Source organism: Balaenoptera borealis (genome assembly GCF_965194805.1).
Source record: "Balaenoptera borealis genome assembly, chromosome: 5".
Lineage (NCBI taxonomy): Eukaryota > Metazoa > Chordata > Mammalia > Artiodactyla > Balaenopteridae > Balaenoptera > Balaenoptera borealis.
Window position 1 is genome coordinate 82,007,218 of NC_138862.1, and position 15,422 is coordinate 82,022,639.

The following is a 15,422-nucleotide window of genomic DNA, read 5'->3' on the forward strand; positions in this document are numbered from 1 at the left end:
GCAAGTACTTCTACCAGAGAGAGAATTAAATTACCTTGTAGCTATGGAGCACAAATTTAGTTACTTCCAAATTTGAGGTGGATGGATTCTGGCCTAGTTCTCTATTTAAAGCTTTTTCATCTATTTTTCCTTGAAGAAAAAGGAGAAGAAGGAGAAGGAGAAGAAGGGGAGGAGGAAGAAGGGAGGGGAGGGGGACGGGAGGGGGAGGGGGAGGAGGAAGAAGAAGGAAGAAGAAGAACTAAGAGAGAGATGGGAAAAAATAAAAATAAAGATATATAGTACCATTTTAAAAGTTGCCTTTAATCTGAAGCATATTTTTACAAATATAGGTACTTGATTAGACTTAAAATGTTCTTAATAAAATCTAAAGACTGCCCTCTGAGAAATAAGTGTGTAAATAAACACAAAAAGTAGTTTTGTATACACAGGTCAACAGAAGACTAACTGGATTTGTTTCATTCACAAAAACAAGAGGGGAAAATATCTCAAATCACACTTGATTTCAACACACCAAGCCAAACGGCTAATAAACCGCCCACAAAGAATGAAACTATTTTGAACTCATCATTCTGCACATACATAATATCAAGATATGCATAAAATCGTGTAAGCAGAAATGTACCTGACCTTTTATTGAAAAGGGGAGGAGTCACATAGCCTGAAAGGGTTGGGACCCGCCTGCGGTCTCTTGGGAACTTCCTGTTGTCACCACACCTTTGGGTTAGTTATTTGAGCTCTCTCTGAGGGGAGAGTCTAAGGTTCTGGGAAGGAAATCATTCTTCTTGTGAATGCGACACACACTGTCTCCAGTTTCCATATGCTGAGATTATACTTCCTCATCAGTTTGATGTGCTTGGTGAGACCAGGTTGGTCATTTATTGAATGGCTTTCTTAATTATTTAAAAAATATTTAGTATAACTGTCATTCTATCATCCCAGTTCCTTCACTGGACTTTTTAAGTTTCACACAGCGATTTTTCAGGAAAGAAGATATGGATTAAATGAAATTTCGAATTCTGAAAAAACTTTATTTTTCTTCAGTAGTAAAAGAAACTATTATTCCTTGGAACTGGCCTGTTCTTCTGATGTACAAAACTTAAATGTGCTGAAAAATCTAGTATTTTTTCTTTCATAGTTCATTTTTCTGTGCCTTTCCACTTCTATGAAATAAGATCATTTATTTTATGAGAATTTTAAATTTTATTTTACTATAATATCTAATACAGAGAGGACAGGTTTTTACAGCTTTAATGCATCATGTTTATTTAAATTATTTTTATTTAAAAAACCATGATTTTATATGTGTAAACCTCTTGGAATGGTGCCTGGCATATTGATTACTTAAAATTGTTAATCATAATGGAGAAATAAAAATTAAAACAGTAATGTACACAGCAAGGTAATAAAAATAAAGTGAAATGCTTTTTTTTTTTTTTTAAAGAAAAGCTCAACACTTCTCAGCTTTTTAGGAATCCAGTACTTTTTCACATAGTTTACTGTAATGAAGACTGGTACAATTTTTCTGAAGGGAAGTATGTTATATATTAGGACCCATAAAAATGTTCATGCCCTTTGAAACTAGTAAAACCATTGCTGGGAATTTGTTCTAAAGAAATATCTTGTAAAAGAAAAACAAAGAACCTATATACAAAGAATGATTCTAACTCTGTTATTTATAATAAGTTAAAACTAGATACAGCAGAAATGTTCCTACATACAGGAATGGATAAAGTACAGTGTAACAACTTTTAAAAATATGTAGCCTTTAAAATAATTCTGAAGCTATGCAGAAATGTGCAAACATGTTTATAACATAATGCAAAGTCAAAAAAGCAGAACTCAATTTTGTGGATAAACTAAGATTACAACTATGCAAAAATCATGTGTGTATACCTGTAAATAAAGTTTAGAAGGGAAATGGAAAATTAATATAGTTGTATTAGGATTTCAGGCTTATAAATAACTTTTTCTTAATTTGTGCTTTTGAAGTTGACTTAATAGTAAGTTAAAATTAAACTAGTGATGATATTTTAAATTGAGAATTCAACGTTTTAAAATTTGTGTGTATTATCACTTAAAAAAAAATTTTTTTTTGGTCGTGAGGCATGGGGGATCCCTGGCCCCTGAGGGGACCAGGGATCAAACCCTTGTCCCCTGCAGTGGAATCACGGAGTCTTAACTACTGGACTGCCAGGGAAGTCCCTAAAATTTTAAAAAATAAAATAAATTTAGAGATAGCTTAAGGGGAGTGGGAACTAACCTTCACACAAAAACCTGACGGTAATTTGTGAGTACTTTCTTCCAGTCTCCCATTATATATCTCAGTTTACAAAGCTGGAACTTAATTTTTTGTGACCTGCCTTTTTAAAAAAATGTATTTTTAAATTAATTTTAAAATTTGAAGTATAGTTGATTTACAATGATTCAGGTGTACAGCAAAGTGATTCAGTTCATATATATATATATTCTTTTTCAGATTCTTTTCCATTGTAGGTTATTACAAGATACTGAATATAGTTCCCTGTGCTATACAATAGGTCCTTGTTTATCCATTTTATATATAGTAGTGTGTATCAGTTAATCTCAAATTCCCAATTTATCCCTCCCCAACCTTTCCCCTGGTAACCATTGACCTGCCTTTTTACTTAATGTTATCTCATCAGAAAAGTCTTGTTTTAAGTCATTCCATAAGACCCACTGCTGCATGATAGAATCTAAGCAGATAGATATACATCACAATAAACTTCCATAGCTAGAAAGAAAAAATATAAAAAACATAATTATAGCTTTAAGCTAAATCTGTACTTTCAGTATCTGCAAAACCTTGAACTGAGAACTTTCTTGGGGGAGGGTGTTGAATAATATGCAGAAATTATCGATCACAAATACATTGACTTTTTGTTTTTCCCTTCCTTGGCTTGCAATCCAAAAATTAGGACTTGTAATCCTTGTAATCCCAAGAATACAAGTCACTTACTTTCAGAGATTTTTATTTTGTTGTTCTAACCTTTGTGAAATCATGATAGGAATGTTTGCCGTACTCTTACTAGTGTACAAAGCAATGGCTAGCAAACTCTAGTGTGCACTGGAATCATTTGGGGAATTTGCTAAAAATGCAGAGACTATCTCCAGAGATCCAAACTCTGGGTCTGGGGTGAGGTCCTGGAATCTGCATTTCAAACAAACTCACAAGGTTTTTCAGTTTGTAGGTGGTTCAAGGAACACAGGCTGATAAGTATTCTTCTAAATTAAGGCTGCTTGTCATAAGTATTTTATTTATTTATTTTAAATTTATTTATTTATTTATTTTTGGCTGCGTTGGGTCTTCGTTGCTGCCTGCGGGCTTTCTCTAGTTGCAGCAAGCGGGGGCTACTCTTCGTTGCAGTGTGTGGGCTTCTCATTGCGGTGACTTCTCTTGTTGCGGAGCATGGGCTCTAGGCGCGCGGGCTTCAGTAGTTGTGGCACGCGGGCTCAGTAGCTGTGGCTTGTGGGCTCTAGAGCGCAGGCTCAGTAGTTGTGGTGCAGGGGCTTAGTTGCTCTGCGGCTTGAACCGGTGTCCTCTGCAGGCAAATTCTTAACCACTGCGTCACCAGGGTAGTCCCTGTCATAAGTATTTTTAAAAGTTACTCTGCCATTGGTATTTTGTCCTGTGGCAACTTGTGTAAAACTAGGTAGATATTTTCCTAGAGAAAATAGCTTAGTGTCAAAATTAGAGAGAGAATTGTTTCCTCGGATATTGGAAGCTCTCTTCAGGTTGATTTATAACTCTGTGTGTGTGTGTGTGTGACTCATCCTTCTCCAACACAGAGGAGACAAAGGTGAGTGAGGGGGTGGAGTGTGAATGTGCATATTTATGCACATGATTAAGAGATGAGAGTGAGGAAATCAGGCATCTCATTTGTTTTCTGGGTTATATCCTAAAGAAATACAAGCTGGTGGTTAAAAGCAAAGATGTCCTTCTAACCAAGAGGGCATTTGGCCCGTATGCTTCTTGCCTGTCTCTGCCTTGGGTAAAAGAGAAACAAAGATATTCCAGCAGTTTTAGCTCTGGCCAACTGTGAACCCGTCACAATCTGGCTCAGGATGGATTTTTAGTGCCAAATTCAGTGTGGTTCTCTGCGTAAAAAAAATAAACTTTTCAGATTAAAAAAAAAAGTCAATAGAATTTCATTGTAGGGACATGTCACCTCCCCCTTCTCCTTCTTTCTTCAAAGTAGGAGTCCAGCTCATTTTCTAATGTCTCCAAGTCAAAGTTTCTGGGCTAAAGAGATGTTTATTTCTGAGACATTTGGAAGTTCCTGCAGAACAGTGTTTTCAGGCAAGCCTAAGAGTGTGTGCAAACGTGGGTTTCTGGAAAGCTCCTAGCTCCATCAGTTAACACGTGGTGAGCTGTGTGTCCTGGTCACTGACTGGCATCCACCACCCGGCAGGCAAAATACTCAACAGTGTATCCCTTAATCTAGGTCTGAATCTCAGTAAATATTTTCAGGCTACATCGAGTCAATATACCTGTCTGTGGACCTCTGTTCTAAAGAAGTTATTCATACACTTTTGCGTCATGTTTGGAGGTGGGGAGAATGAGAGCTTGAGCCCACCTCGGAGCCCAAAACTTGACATGAAAGAAGTGTAAGTCAGGGCCCTGCCTGTTTTACTTCCTGACTGGATACGAGGCAGCAAGGTGAAATTAGGTGGAATTACACCGCTGTCACTGGGGGTTGGAGATTAGTAGACTAAACTTCACCAACCATGGGTCTGAGAGAAACTGATACTTTCATTTTTAATAAACTGACTCGGCCATATTGAGAGGTTTTGCTCATTGACTCTCATAGAATCTCAGAACCATCTCTCTTCTCGCCCCACTCACAATTGCTTCATTGGTAGCTTATTTCTATCTACAATTCCATCTTCTCTCTTCACAGACACCTCTTTGGATATGAATGAGGAGTTTCCTCTTTCTGCAGGAGTTTTCCCCCAATCAGAGTTGTGGGAGCTGAAATCAGTTCCTCCAAAGGCAGGTAGAAGCTAAAAAGCCAGAACCGAGCATGACTCTGAGATAGCATGGGCAGCTTTATTTAGCTGCAGGGCAGTGTGTCTTGTGAATACAGAGCCAAAGGATCCCTTGGAAGTTTCATCAGAAAGGAAGCAAGGTTGTCAGTGATCAGTCTGAGGGAATCACACTTTTCTATCCAACTGGGACTCATATAAAATAAGTCAATCTAGGGAAACAAATGTCTCCCTGTTTTCTTGGTTGTAGCCTAAAGAAACATAGCTGGTGGATAAAAGCTAGGGATAATCTTTCCAACCAAGAGGACATTTTGTCTAACCAACCCAATTTTATGTGGTAAAGGTAAAACAAAATAACAGCTATATTAATCCCTAAGTCTGAAGAATAAGAGTGATTTGTTTTGCACAGGAACAGCTACAATCCCTCCCTCACAGCCAACAGACTGACCAGAGTGGGTGGCGGAGGGGCAGGGGTGCTTTATTTATCCTGCAGTGGTAGAAAATGAAGGTCTATCAACCTCAGTTTCCAAGGGGAAAGAAAACAAATTGGAAAACTGGGAGCCTGATTTGATTGCGACAGAAAAAGGGAAACTTCTGCCCAGTCACCTCCAAAAGACTTTTCGTCTTTTTTTTTTTTTTTCACTCTTTCCATGAAAGGATGAAATTACAGGAGCCATTTTTAAGAAACAGATTTATTGAGATGTAATACACATACCATACAATTCACCCACTTAAAGTGTTTTTTAATATATTCACAGATATGTGCAACTGTCACCAGTCAATTTTAGAACACTTTCATGACCCCAAAAAGGAACCCAGTACCCTTTAACTATTGCACCCCATCTCTCCATCTCCTCCCATCCCGTAGCCCTAAGCAACCACTAATCTACTTTCTGTCTCTATAGATTTCCCTATTCTGGACATTTCATATGAATAGAGTCATATAATATGTGGTCTTTTGTGACTGGCATCTTTCACTTATCGTATTGTTTTCAAGACTCATCCTTATTGTAGCATGTGGAACCATGTTTGTTAACTAACAGGTATTTAATAGCAAAAAAACCCTGCTTGATATAAAGGTGGGAAAACACCTATCTGACCAATATTCTAATTACAAGAGTAAAGTATGGTTATTTTCAGGTCTTTTAATTAAAATTTAAGAAAAAGGAGATTTCTTGATATATTAATTTTTTTAGATTAGGGTTGTCTTTGGTTCGTAAGAAAGTCCTGGAAATTTGTTTTCTTAAGTAGATGCCAGAGGCATCCTTTCAAATAAGTTAGTTTGCAGATCTTAGAATTTCATTTCTAAAAGGAATGCTAGAGTTAGCTAAATGGCTAAGGAATGAGGAACCAACACCTCATTTTAATATGAGAAAACTTATGACCCAAATAGGTTGTTTGTTTTACCTTGTTAATGACACAGCCAGAAACAAACAGTTCTTTGGCCAGGGAGAAGCACTGTCACCTGTATACTGGCTAATAAAGCTTCCCTTTTCCAAATCCTTGGTTGGATTAAGGAAACTAAAATATTGTAAGGGGGACTTCCCTGGTGGCACAGTGGTTAAGAATCCGCCTGCCAATGCAGGGAACATGGGTTCGGGTCCTGGTCCAGGAAGATCCCACATGCCGCAGAGCAATTAAGCCCATGTGCCACAACTACCGAGCCTGTGCTCTAGAGCCCACGAGCCACAACTACTGAAGCCCACTCACCTAGAGCCCGTGCTTCGCAACAAGAGAAGCCACTACAATGAGAAGCCCGTTCACCACAGCAAAGAGTAACCCCCTGCTCTCTGCAACTAGAGAAAGCCCGAGTGCAGCAACAAAGACCCAACACAGCCAAAAAAAAAAAAAAAAAAAAAAAAATGATGGAAGGAAGGAATTTATTGAGCACTTATTTTATATCAAATCCCACACTGTGATTTACTTATTTTATTTAGCCTTCATAACAACCCTACAAGATCGATACTACTAACCCAACTTATCATCAACATCATCATCAATTACTAGCTTTTTGGCATCTATTATGCATCCTGTAATGCTTTAGATACTTCATAGGCATTTTCTCTCATTCTCACATCAGTCCTGACGGCAGGGCTGGGATTACAGTGAGGCAAGTGAGGCACTCACTAGGTGCAAAATTTAAGGGTGGAAGGGACATCAAAATAGTCATCAACGTCAGTCATATTTATGACATTTTAATGCAATAAAAATATTTTATTTTTGTGATATTTTAATGCAACATTTAAGTGATATTTTAATATATAAATAATATTTTACTATCATTTAATGTTTAATGCAAACAATAATCTGCATATCATTAATAATGTATATTATAATGCATAGATGATATTTTAATGCAATATTTTTAAAAGATCAAAATCAATGCAAATATATGATGAACAAAATGTCAAAAATTTTAACAAGATATACTATTGATTGTTTTACAAGTCTGTGTTATTGTACAACAGGAAAAATTATCTCCACTTGGCTGGAATTCCTGGGTCCATGACAACTCACTTCGTTGCTAGACAGTTTATAAGGGTTGACAATGGTTTATGAACAGATTAAATAATGAAGGTCTATTTTTCACTTGTTTTAAAATATGGGAGGATATTTTGATAAATATATATTTATATAAATATGTATATTTATATGGTGTGGTTTTTCTTTTGCCTTGGGCTCAATATGGCTCCGCAAAGCACTGCCTGACAGATTGTCACTATTATGATCATTTTACACATGCAAAACTGAGACCTAGAGAGGTTGGGTAATTAATTACCAGAGGTCACATAGCTAGTAGGCAATGGAATTGAACCACAAACCTAGGTCTGTCTCCAAAACCCAAGCTCTTTCCAAAATTGTGTTGTGTTTTTGTTTAAGACATTAGACCAGGGTTGGCAAACTTCTTCTGTAGAGAGCCGGATAGTAAATATTTCCAGCTTTGTGGACCAGTGGTCACGGGTTAAACTACTCATCTTTGCCTTATAGGAGGAAAACAGCTATAGGCGATACACTAATGAGCATGGCTGGATTTGGCCCGTGGGCAGTCATGCATTGGATTATAAGAAAATATCTCAGGCACAAATATGTTATATCTGAAGATGCTATAGCCAGATTTCCCTGACATCCTACTTGAATATGTTTCTTTTAATTTAACAGAGGGAAGACAGTAAATGATAATCAGGCCTGCCCTACATAGGGATCTGAATTCATCACGGGATGGCAGACATCACCCATCCAATTGTAATTTTCCAGTTGTCAACAGGAAACAGCATTTCAGAGGGATTGAATTTCAAAGTAGTCTGAAGAAGAAAGGCAGAGTTTCTCCTGTTTCAAATAAACTCTAGAAGAAGAGGTTAAGGTTTAGAAACCAGTTTAACACGTTCTGTAGTTCTTGATTGGGCTGTTAATAATACTAACTCTAAGCAAACTTGACTTTGTAACAAAACAACAAAATAACCAACAAGAGGTTTGCTTTCTGAAGGCATACATAGTAGTTAATCATTTTAGTAATACCAACATAAAGTAAAATGTGAAGAACTATATTTACGAGGGTGAAGCAATTTAACAAATTTGCTACTCACATATATCTAGTCCTTGCATGTTCTCCAAACTGCCTGAGAATTTCAGTCCCAAAGACAAGACAAGTTCCTGAGCTTGGTGCTGGGGACGCAATACTAGACTAAAAACAATACAGTTCTTGCCCTCAGAGGTGCTTAAACTAACTTGTAACATGGTCCAAAATAAGATAAATGTAATGTTTTCTTTTTAAAATGTTATTAATTCTGAGAGGAAAAGGGTTAATAACCTGAGGCAATTTTAAACAAAGAACATTGGAAGTGGAGTGCATGACCCATTGTTGTTTGCATATGATTTTCCAGGCCTTGTCACCTGCAGATATATTTTTACATAGTTTCAGTCGTAATGCATATGCCATTTCATACTTCATTTATTTTATAAACATTACATAATACACTCCTTATAGTATTTATATGGCTCATTCTGAATGGCTGAATAATGCGTTAACAGATTGATATTCATTTATTCAGGAAACATTTATTGAAGCCAACTCCGAGCCAGGTTCTGTTCTTGGCACTGGGAACATAAGAATGGATAAACAGACAAACAGATCAGTCATCTTGGAGCTTCTGTGCTAGTGGGGGAAGTTATTTCAGAAAAGGAAAGAATGCTTCAAGTTTGTGGTAGGAAAAAGACAAGTAACATTTAAGGGGAAAAGTTCTCTGGAGTGGAATTCAACACAAGAAGGAAGTAGGAACGCATATTTAAAGCCAGGGCATCATTTAGGCCAAGGAATTCATTTACAGATATGAATAAACTTAGGAACTAAATTACCCACTAGCCGCTTTTTTTTTTAATTGAAAAAAAAAGAAAAGAGTCAACTTTAATTATAACTAACCAAACTGCATCCAGGAATGTCTCCAAACAATCGAACAAAAGAAAAACGATAAAATTGTCCTATTGAAGAAACCAAGAGTTTCTACCAGTCCCAGAGCTTCTGAGGGTTAAGCCAAGAGCAGCTCATTCCTGAGGCTGGTTCTGTCCCCCACTCAAGTTTCTCATCCCATGAGCAGAGTTGGGGATGGGTGAAGGACCATCCACTAGCCCATCTTGAAAAGACAGCAAGAGCCAGTCACCCAGGGGTGAATGGAGAAGGCTAGGAAAAGGACTCACTGTGAGCAATAATCTCATATATTATAGAACTAAAACTACATAGCCAGGGAAATATGATCCCAGAAGATAATTTTTATATACACTTCATCTTTATTCACAGTAGATCATGTTCTGTAAAGGCGCTACAAGCACTGAAGTAGCAGTTACTGAACCATTGCTCTTAGAGGGAATATACGGTTAGGTTCCTGTGAGCCTCTGCTTATGACATTTTAGTTGACTGATCAATACATAATCTTATTTTATGTGTGTTTCTATTTAAAGACACCTTATTTTATATATAGTGTTTTGTTTTGTTTTTTTAATATTTATTTATTTATTTATTTATTCATTTATCTACTTAATTTATTTTGGCTGTTCCAGGTCTTAGTTGTGGCTCATAGGATCTTTGCTGCAGCATGCGGGCCCTTAGTTGTGGCATGCGAACTCTTAGTTGTGGCATGCATGCAGGATCTCGTTCCCTGACCAGGGATCAAACCAGGGCCCCCTGCATTGGCAGTGTGGAGTCCTACCCACTGGACCACCAGGGAAGTCCCAATATATATTGTTGATTTGCTAACATTGAACTCATGGCCAGCACTATAACTCATACCTGAACAAAATTATCTCACACTCACATTTTCTCTGTAAGGTACGTCACAGCCTTCATGAGTTTAGAAATGCCAGCCAGCACTTGAGGACTATGTCTGGGGGATTTTAAACAGTGAAATCACCAAGAAAAGGCACAAGAAGCAAAAAACATGGCAGTAAGAGGCCAAGTAAAGGACATTTGCTATGAGAGCTGAAACAAGAAGGCAAAGTGTCGCCGTGTTTGATCTCAGCTGAGAGTGATGTGTGGGGCAACTTAGATTTTTTGCCACTCAGCACCTAGCTGTGAATAACTGCAAAAGCCCCTCAAGTACTGATTTTGGGGGTTACAAATACATTTGGGTTTTATTTTAGTTCTTAGGTAGAGTGTTTATTGCTGTGCTTTATCACAGATATTCTGCATTCTTCTTTTAATGTATTAAATATTATGTAATTTTTTTATTTATTAAAAATAAGAAAGGTTTGGCCCTCAAGGGCTCCCAGGCTGTTGCTGAGGTCTGAGTGGCCATCACACTCCTCTTCCGTCTGGGTTTCAACCAACTGAGAAATTGACCCAGGGCTAAAAGTATCAGCTTTCTTGTTGGCATAGTTGGATTTGAGAAAAGTGCAGGTCGAATCGTTTTCTCCTCCTAATGCAAACCAGAGGTCCCCTGCTGACCTCTCCCCAAGTGGCAGGGTGTATCTGCCACCAGGGAGGAAGAGGAGGGAGAGAAACCACTGAAGGGAAAAGGAGAGAGGGGGCGGCCCTCCTTCCTGGGGAGTGGAGTGGATGTCCCTTGGATGAGGCACGCCCAAACTACCGGGATGCGGAGCAGGGGTGACAAATTCTTGCTCTGGGGTGTTACCAATAAATTTTAACGAGTAGGTGAATTCACAAGAATGAAATTCACGAATAAAGAGGATTGACTGTATTTTGACAGTGTTTGTGTGAGTGTGTGTGTATGTGTGTGTTCTGAAGAAGAGGTCAAGAAGGATATACAATACAGGAGGCAATACAAGTGCAGTGACTTTCTTATCTTTCTTGGTAGGGAATGAGGAGCTAGAATAGATACAGTAACTAGAACAGAAGCTCTCTGTGATTGATACGCTAGGAAATAGAGCCTTAAATTTTATTTTTAAACTAAAAAAGGAATCACCAGATGAACTAAAAGTAATTTTATAACTAATAAAAATCAGGAGGTAGAGGGGAGAAGTATTGAGTGTGCTAAGGCCCTCATCATTTATAACAGAGGGTCATTAGATACTGTCTCGAGTTACTAAAGCAAGGACTGGAGCAGAATAAGGAAAGACAACTGTTCTGACAAAGGTCAGCAGCAGGACACATGGCAGAAGTTAAAAATATGCCCTACAACAGTCTGAAATACAGTTTCCAGGTGCCCAAAACTCCTGGCCAGGAGTTCACGTTGGAGGATAAATAAATCTGAATAAATATTGCTAAGTCTGGAGCAGTTCTGCATGTAGTCTATTTCTGACCTACAGGCTACACATTGAAATCCCATGAAATAGAGATTTAAGTGTTTCATATAAAGTTATAAAGGTCAATCCCAGAAAAAATTAAAGCAGGCTATAAACATCCCAGTATGAGAAAGAAAATATAAACGGAATAAAACAAAGAAAAGAGAGACAGGGCAATCCACATAGCAAAAGCAATGGCCTTTTCCAGAGCACAATGCTGTTATAAAAATAACTAAGACATTTAAAAATACTTGAAGTCACAGTGGTTCTATCAAATGAAAAATAAAAACCCATTTGTTCTGCCCTTCTTTCCTTTCTGTAACTGTCAATTTTAAGGGCTTCTAGTAAGGACTCAGCAAGCCAAAAAGATTGGTTGAACCATTCCATAGTCATTAAAGTTGGCAGTTTCTGCTGAAAAATAGCTCTGGCCCCAAACTTCAGGATGCATCTCTGAGCCTTCCAAGTACTCAGACACATGGTTTATGACACATTGACATAATATTGCTCAATTGGCTCAAAATGAACAAACCCTAGTAATTAAGCAGTCCCCTTCTTTGGAAAGGGATCTCTATCTTTTCCAGTATGACCTCATTCATAATTAATTTCTGCCGCATAAATTTCTTGGGCAGGTAGGTAGCAAGTGAAAGATGACTTAATTTCCCCAGGCCACCTGGTGAGTCAGTCACACAACCAGGAACAAAACCCAGTTTTACTGATGTCTAAGACCCAGAGGCTCAGCCCTACCCTGTGACTCTTCCTGTCCAATAAAATGACTAATTGAACAGTCAATTATTTACTCTGGGACTTGCTCTACAAGCACCAGATAAGTTTCAGTCCGTGTTCACCTGGGGCAAGTGATCTACAGGAAGAGAAAAATGAAAGGGGCCAACAGATGGAGAAAATATTTACATAGCTGAATAAGTCCTGGGCATCTAATGCACAGCATGGTGACTATAGTTAACAATACTGTATTGTATATTTGAAATTTGCTAAGGCAGTAGATCTTAAATGTTCTCCTCTCACACACATAAACACACACACACACACGCACACACACAAGTTAACTACGTGAGATGAATGTGTTAACTAACCTTATTGTTGTAATCATTTCTTAATATATATATTAAATCATCACATTGTACACCTTAAATTTACACAATATTATTTGTCAATTATATCTCAATAAAGCTGAGGAAAAAAAGAAAAAAAGACAGTATTTACATTGTGAGCATGCTTTACTGCACAATCTACTGGATAGTACAGAGTAAAAGGAGGAATGTGTGACTTTGGGGCTCAATTTTTAGCCACATCTTTTCTAGGGTGAGGCATTTCAAAGCCTCCTTAATTTCTAACCTTCTATTTGAGCTTCTTTTGCTCATTCTGTTTTGGAAGTTCACTCACTCCTAAGTACCAGAGCCTTTGCAAGAAGTTTCAAGTAAAAGTATCCATGAATGGACCCAGGTTGTGAAGGAAAGGTAGAGCCCCCAGGATGAAGGCCACTCTGAGGCTCAGAATAAGGGAGGAGCAATTCCTGGGTGTGCAAGTGCAGATTCACTGAGAATAGGGGCCCAGGGCAAATGGTTCCTAAATTCTTATTGGAAGAAGTCAGAACAGATGTTTCCCAAGGCACTCTTGTCTTTTTTTGGGCCAGTTGCAAGTCAACTGTCTTCCCAGTCTGTTCCCTCTCCTGAAGAATGGTCATGGTTAGGGCCTTGCCCCCTCTCCTGAAAATCCTAAAAGGCCATTTCCAGCTTGGAGCTAGGGATTGTCTGCTGCTCCAGTTCACCTCGTACTTGGCTGTTCTCTCTCAATCAAGCAGGATGTGGGGGGGGGGGTCACAATAATAGTAATAATAATATATAATAATTATTATTATAATTAAAAAAATAGTCCTCCCAATCATCATATTATTGTGTCTGGATACCAATGTCGATCAGAGGTTTACTTTTTTTTTTTTTTTCATTTATTTTTAGCTGCGTTGGGTCTTCATTGCTGCACGCAGACTGTCTCTAGTTGTGGTGAGCGGAAGCTATTCTTTGTTGCGGTGCGCAGGCTTCTCACTGCGGTGGCTTCTCTTGTTGCGGAGCACGGGCTCTAGGCGTGCGGGCTTCCGTGGTTGCAGCGTGCGGGCTCTAGAGCGCAGGCTCAGTAGTTGTGGCACACGGGCTTAGTTGCTCCGCGGCATGTGGGATCTTCTTGGACCACGGCTCGAACCCGTGTCCCTTGCATTGGCAGGCGGATTCTTAACCACTGCACTACCAAGGAAGCCTTAGTCTCCTTTAATGTAGAACATTTCCAGTCTTTCTTTGTCATTTATGACATTGATTTTTTTTTTTTTAAGCATACAGGTTCTTTCTTTAAAAAATAGAATATTCCTCATTTTATGTTTGTCTGATTTTTCCTCATGGTTAGATTCCAGCTATGCATTCCCTACTAGAACACTTCACAGGTGAAGCTGTGTCCTTCCCAGTGCATTACAGCTATAGGCACATGATATCCATCTGCTCCTCATTGGTGATGTCAAGTTTGATAACCTTGTCAAGGTATTGTTCACTTTCTCGATCTTACAGTTACTATTTCTTGCCTAATCTCTAATGAGCAATCTGTGGGAGACACTTTATTTTTTTTTTAATATTTATTTATTTAGGTCGTGCTGGGTCTTAGTTGCAGCATGCGGGATCTTTAGTTGTGGCGTGCGGACTTCTTAGTTGCGGTATGCGTGTGGGATCTAGTTCCCTGACAAGGGATCGAACCTGGGCCCCCTGCATTGGGAGCATGGAGTCTTACCCACTGGACCACCAGGGAAGTCCCTGTGGGAGACACTTTAAAACCGTACAAATATCATGCTCCTCCTCAAGATCCACATCCCCACCCCAACCTCAGTTTAGCATCCATTGATGATTCTTGCCTAACCAATCTTTGTTATTATGGTTGCAAAATGATGAATTTCCACTCCAGCATGCATTCCACATTTATCAGTTTGCATTCAGCATTATATTGTAAGAGTCCTCCTCTCTTCTCCATGTTTCTTTATTTATGTATTTATTTGTTATGGAATCATGGATTCCTGGTTTTCAAAGGCCTATCATTCATTACTCTCCTTAATTATTTTGTCCTCAAGTTATCCCAGATCTGGCCAGCAGAAGCCCCTTTAAGCTGGTTCCTATGTCCCTATAACATGTTTTTAAACACTCTCTTACTTTCTGCCATAAAACATTCCCTTACTTTCAGCTCATCTTAAGCTGTTCCCATTACATCCCCAGCCTTTCCATTCTTAGAGCCTAGTCAGCAGGACATATGCTAAAGGTGGTGCTTGAGCAAAGAAGGAGAGAGAGAGCCCAAGAAAGGCCACCATGGTTAACAGTTTCAGATGCTTCTGAAAGGTGCAGGGCAAGGCACATCATGTTCTCTACCACCATCCCAGGTGGGTGCTATAGACAAGGAAAGAGATGCTTGGACCCCACAGATTCTGTTATTGAGTCCTCTACCATGTGCTGGGCACTGTGAGGGATACACAAGATTACAAGGCACCATTTCAAGGAAACTGTGGTCTAGTGGGATAGACACATATGTACAGAAATACCCATAATACATCCCTGAAAATGTCTTCATTGTGCTGTCAGTGTGGCACATAGAGGGGTTTGGGGAGTTCTGGGTTGAAGGACAGACAGTAATTATGGCTGGGA

General features: G+C 38.7%; 1 protein-coding gene across 3 annotated transcripts in view; it reads left to right on the top strand.

Annotated features, from left to right (window-relative positions):
* The first annotated feature begins 226 nt into the window (after positions 1-226).
* The window catches only part of LIPH (lipase H), a 49,707-nt gene continuing 34,511 nt past the window's right edge, over positions 227-15,422 (top strand). For 2 of the 3 annotated variants that reach the window (XM_082392981.1, XM_082392982.1), the window contains exon 1: positions 227-866. In XM_082392981.1, the coding sequence (XP_082249107.1) occupies positions 818-866 (49 nt within the window). In that variant the 5' untranslated portion in view covers positions 227-817. Of the gene's footprint in view, positions 867-13,579; positions 14,280-15,422 lie in introns of those variants that run through there. The other variant, XM_082392983.1, reaches the window with a different exon arrangement.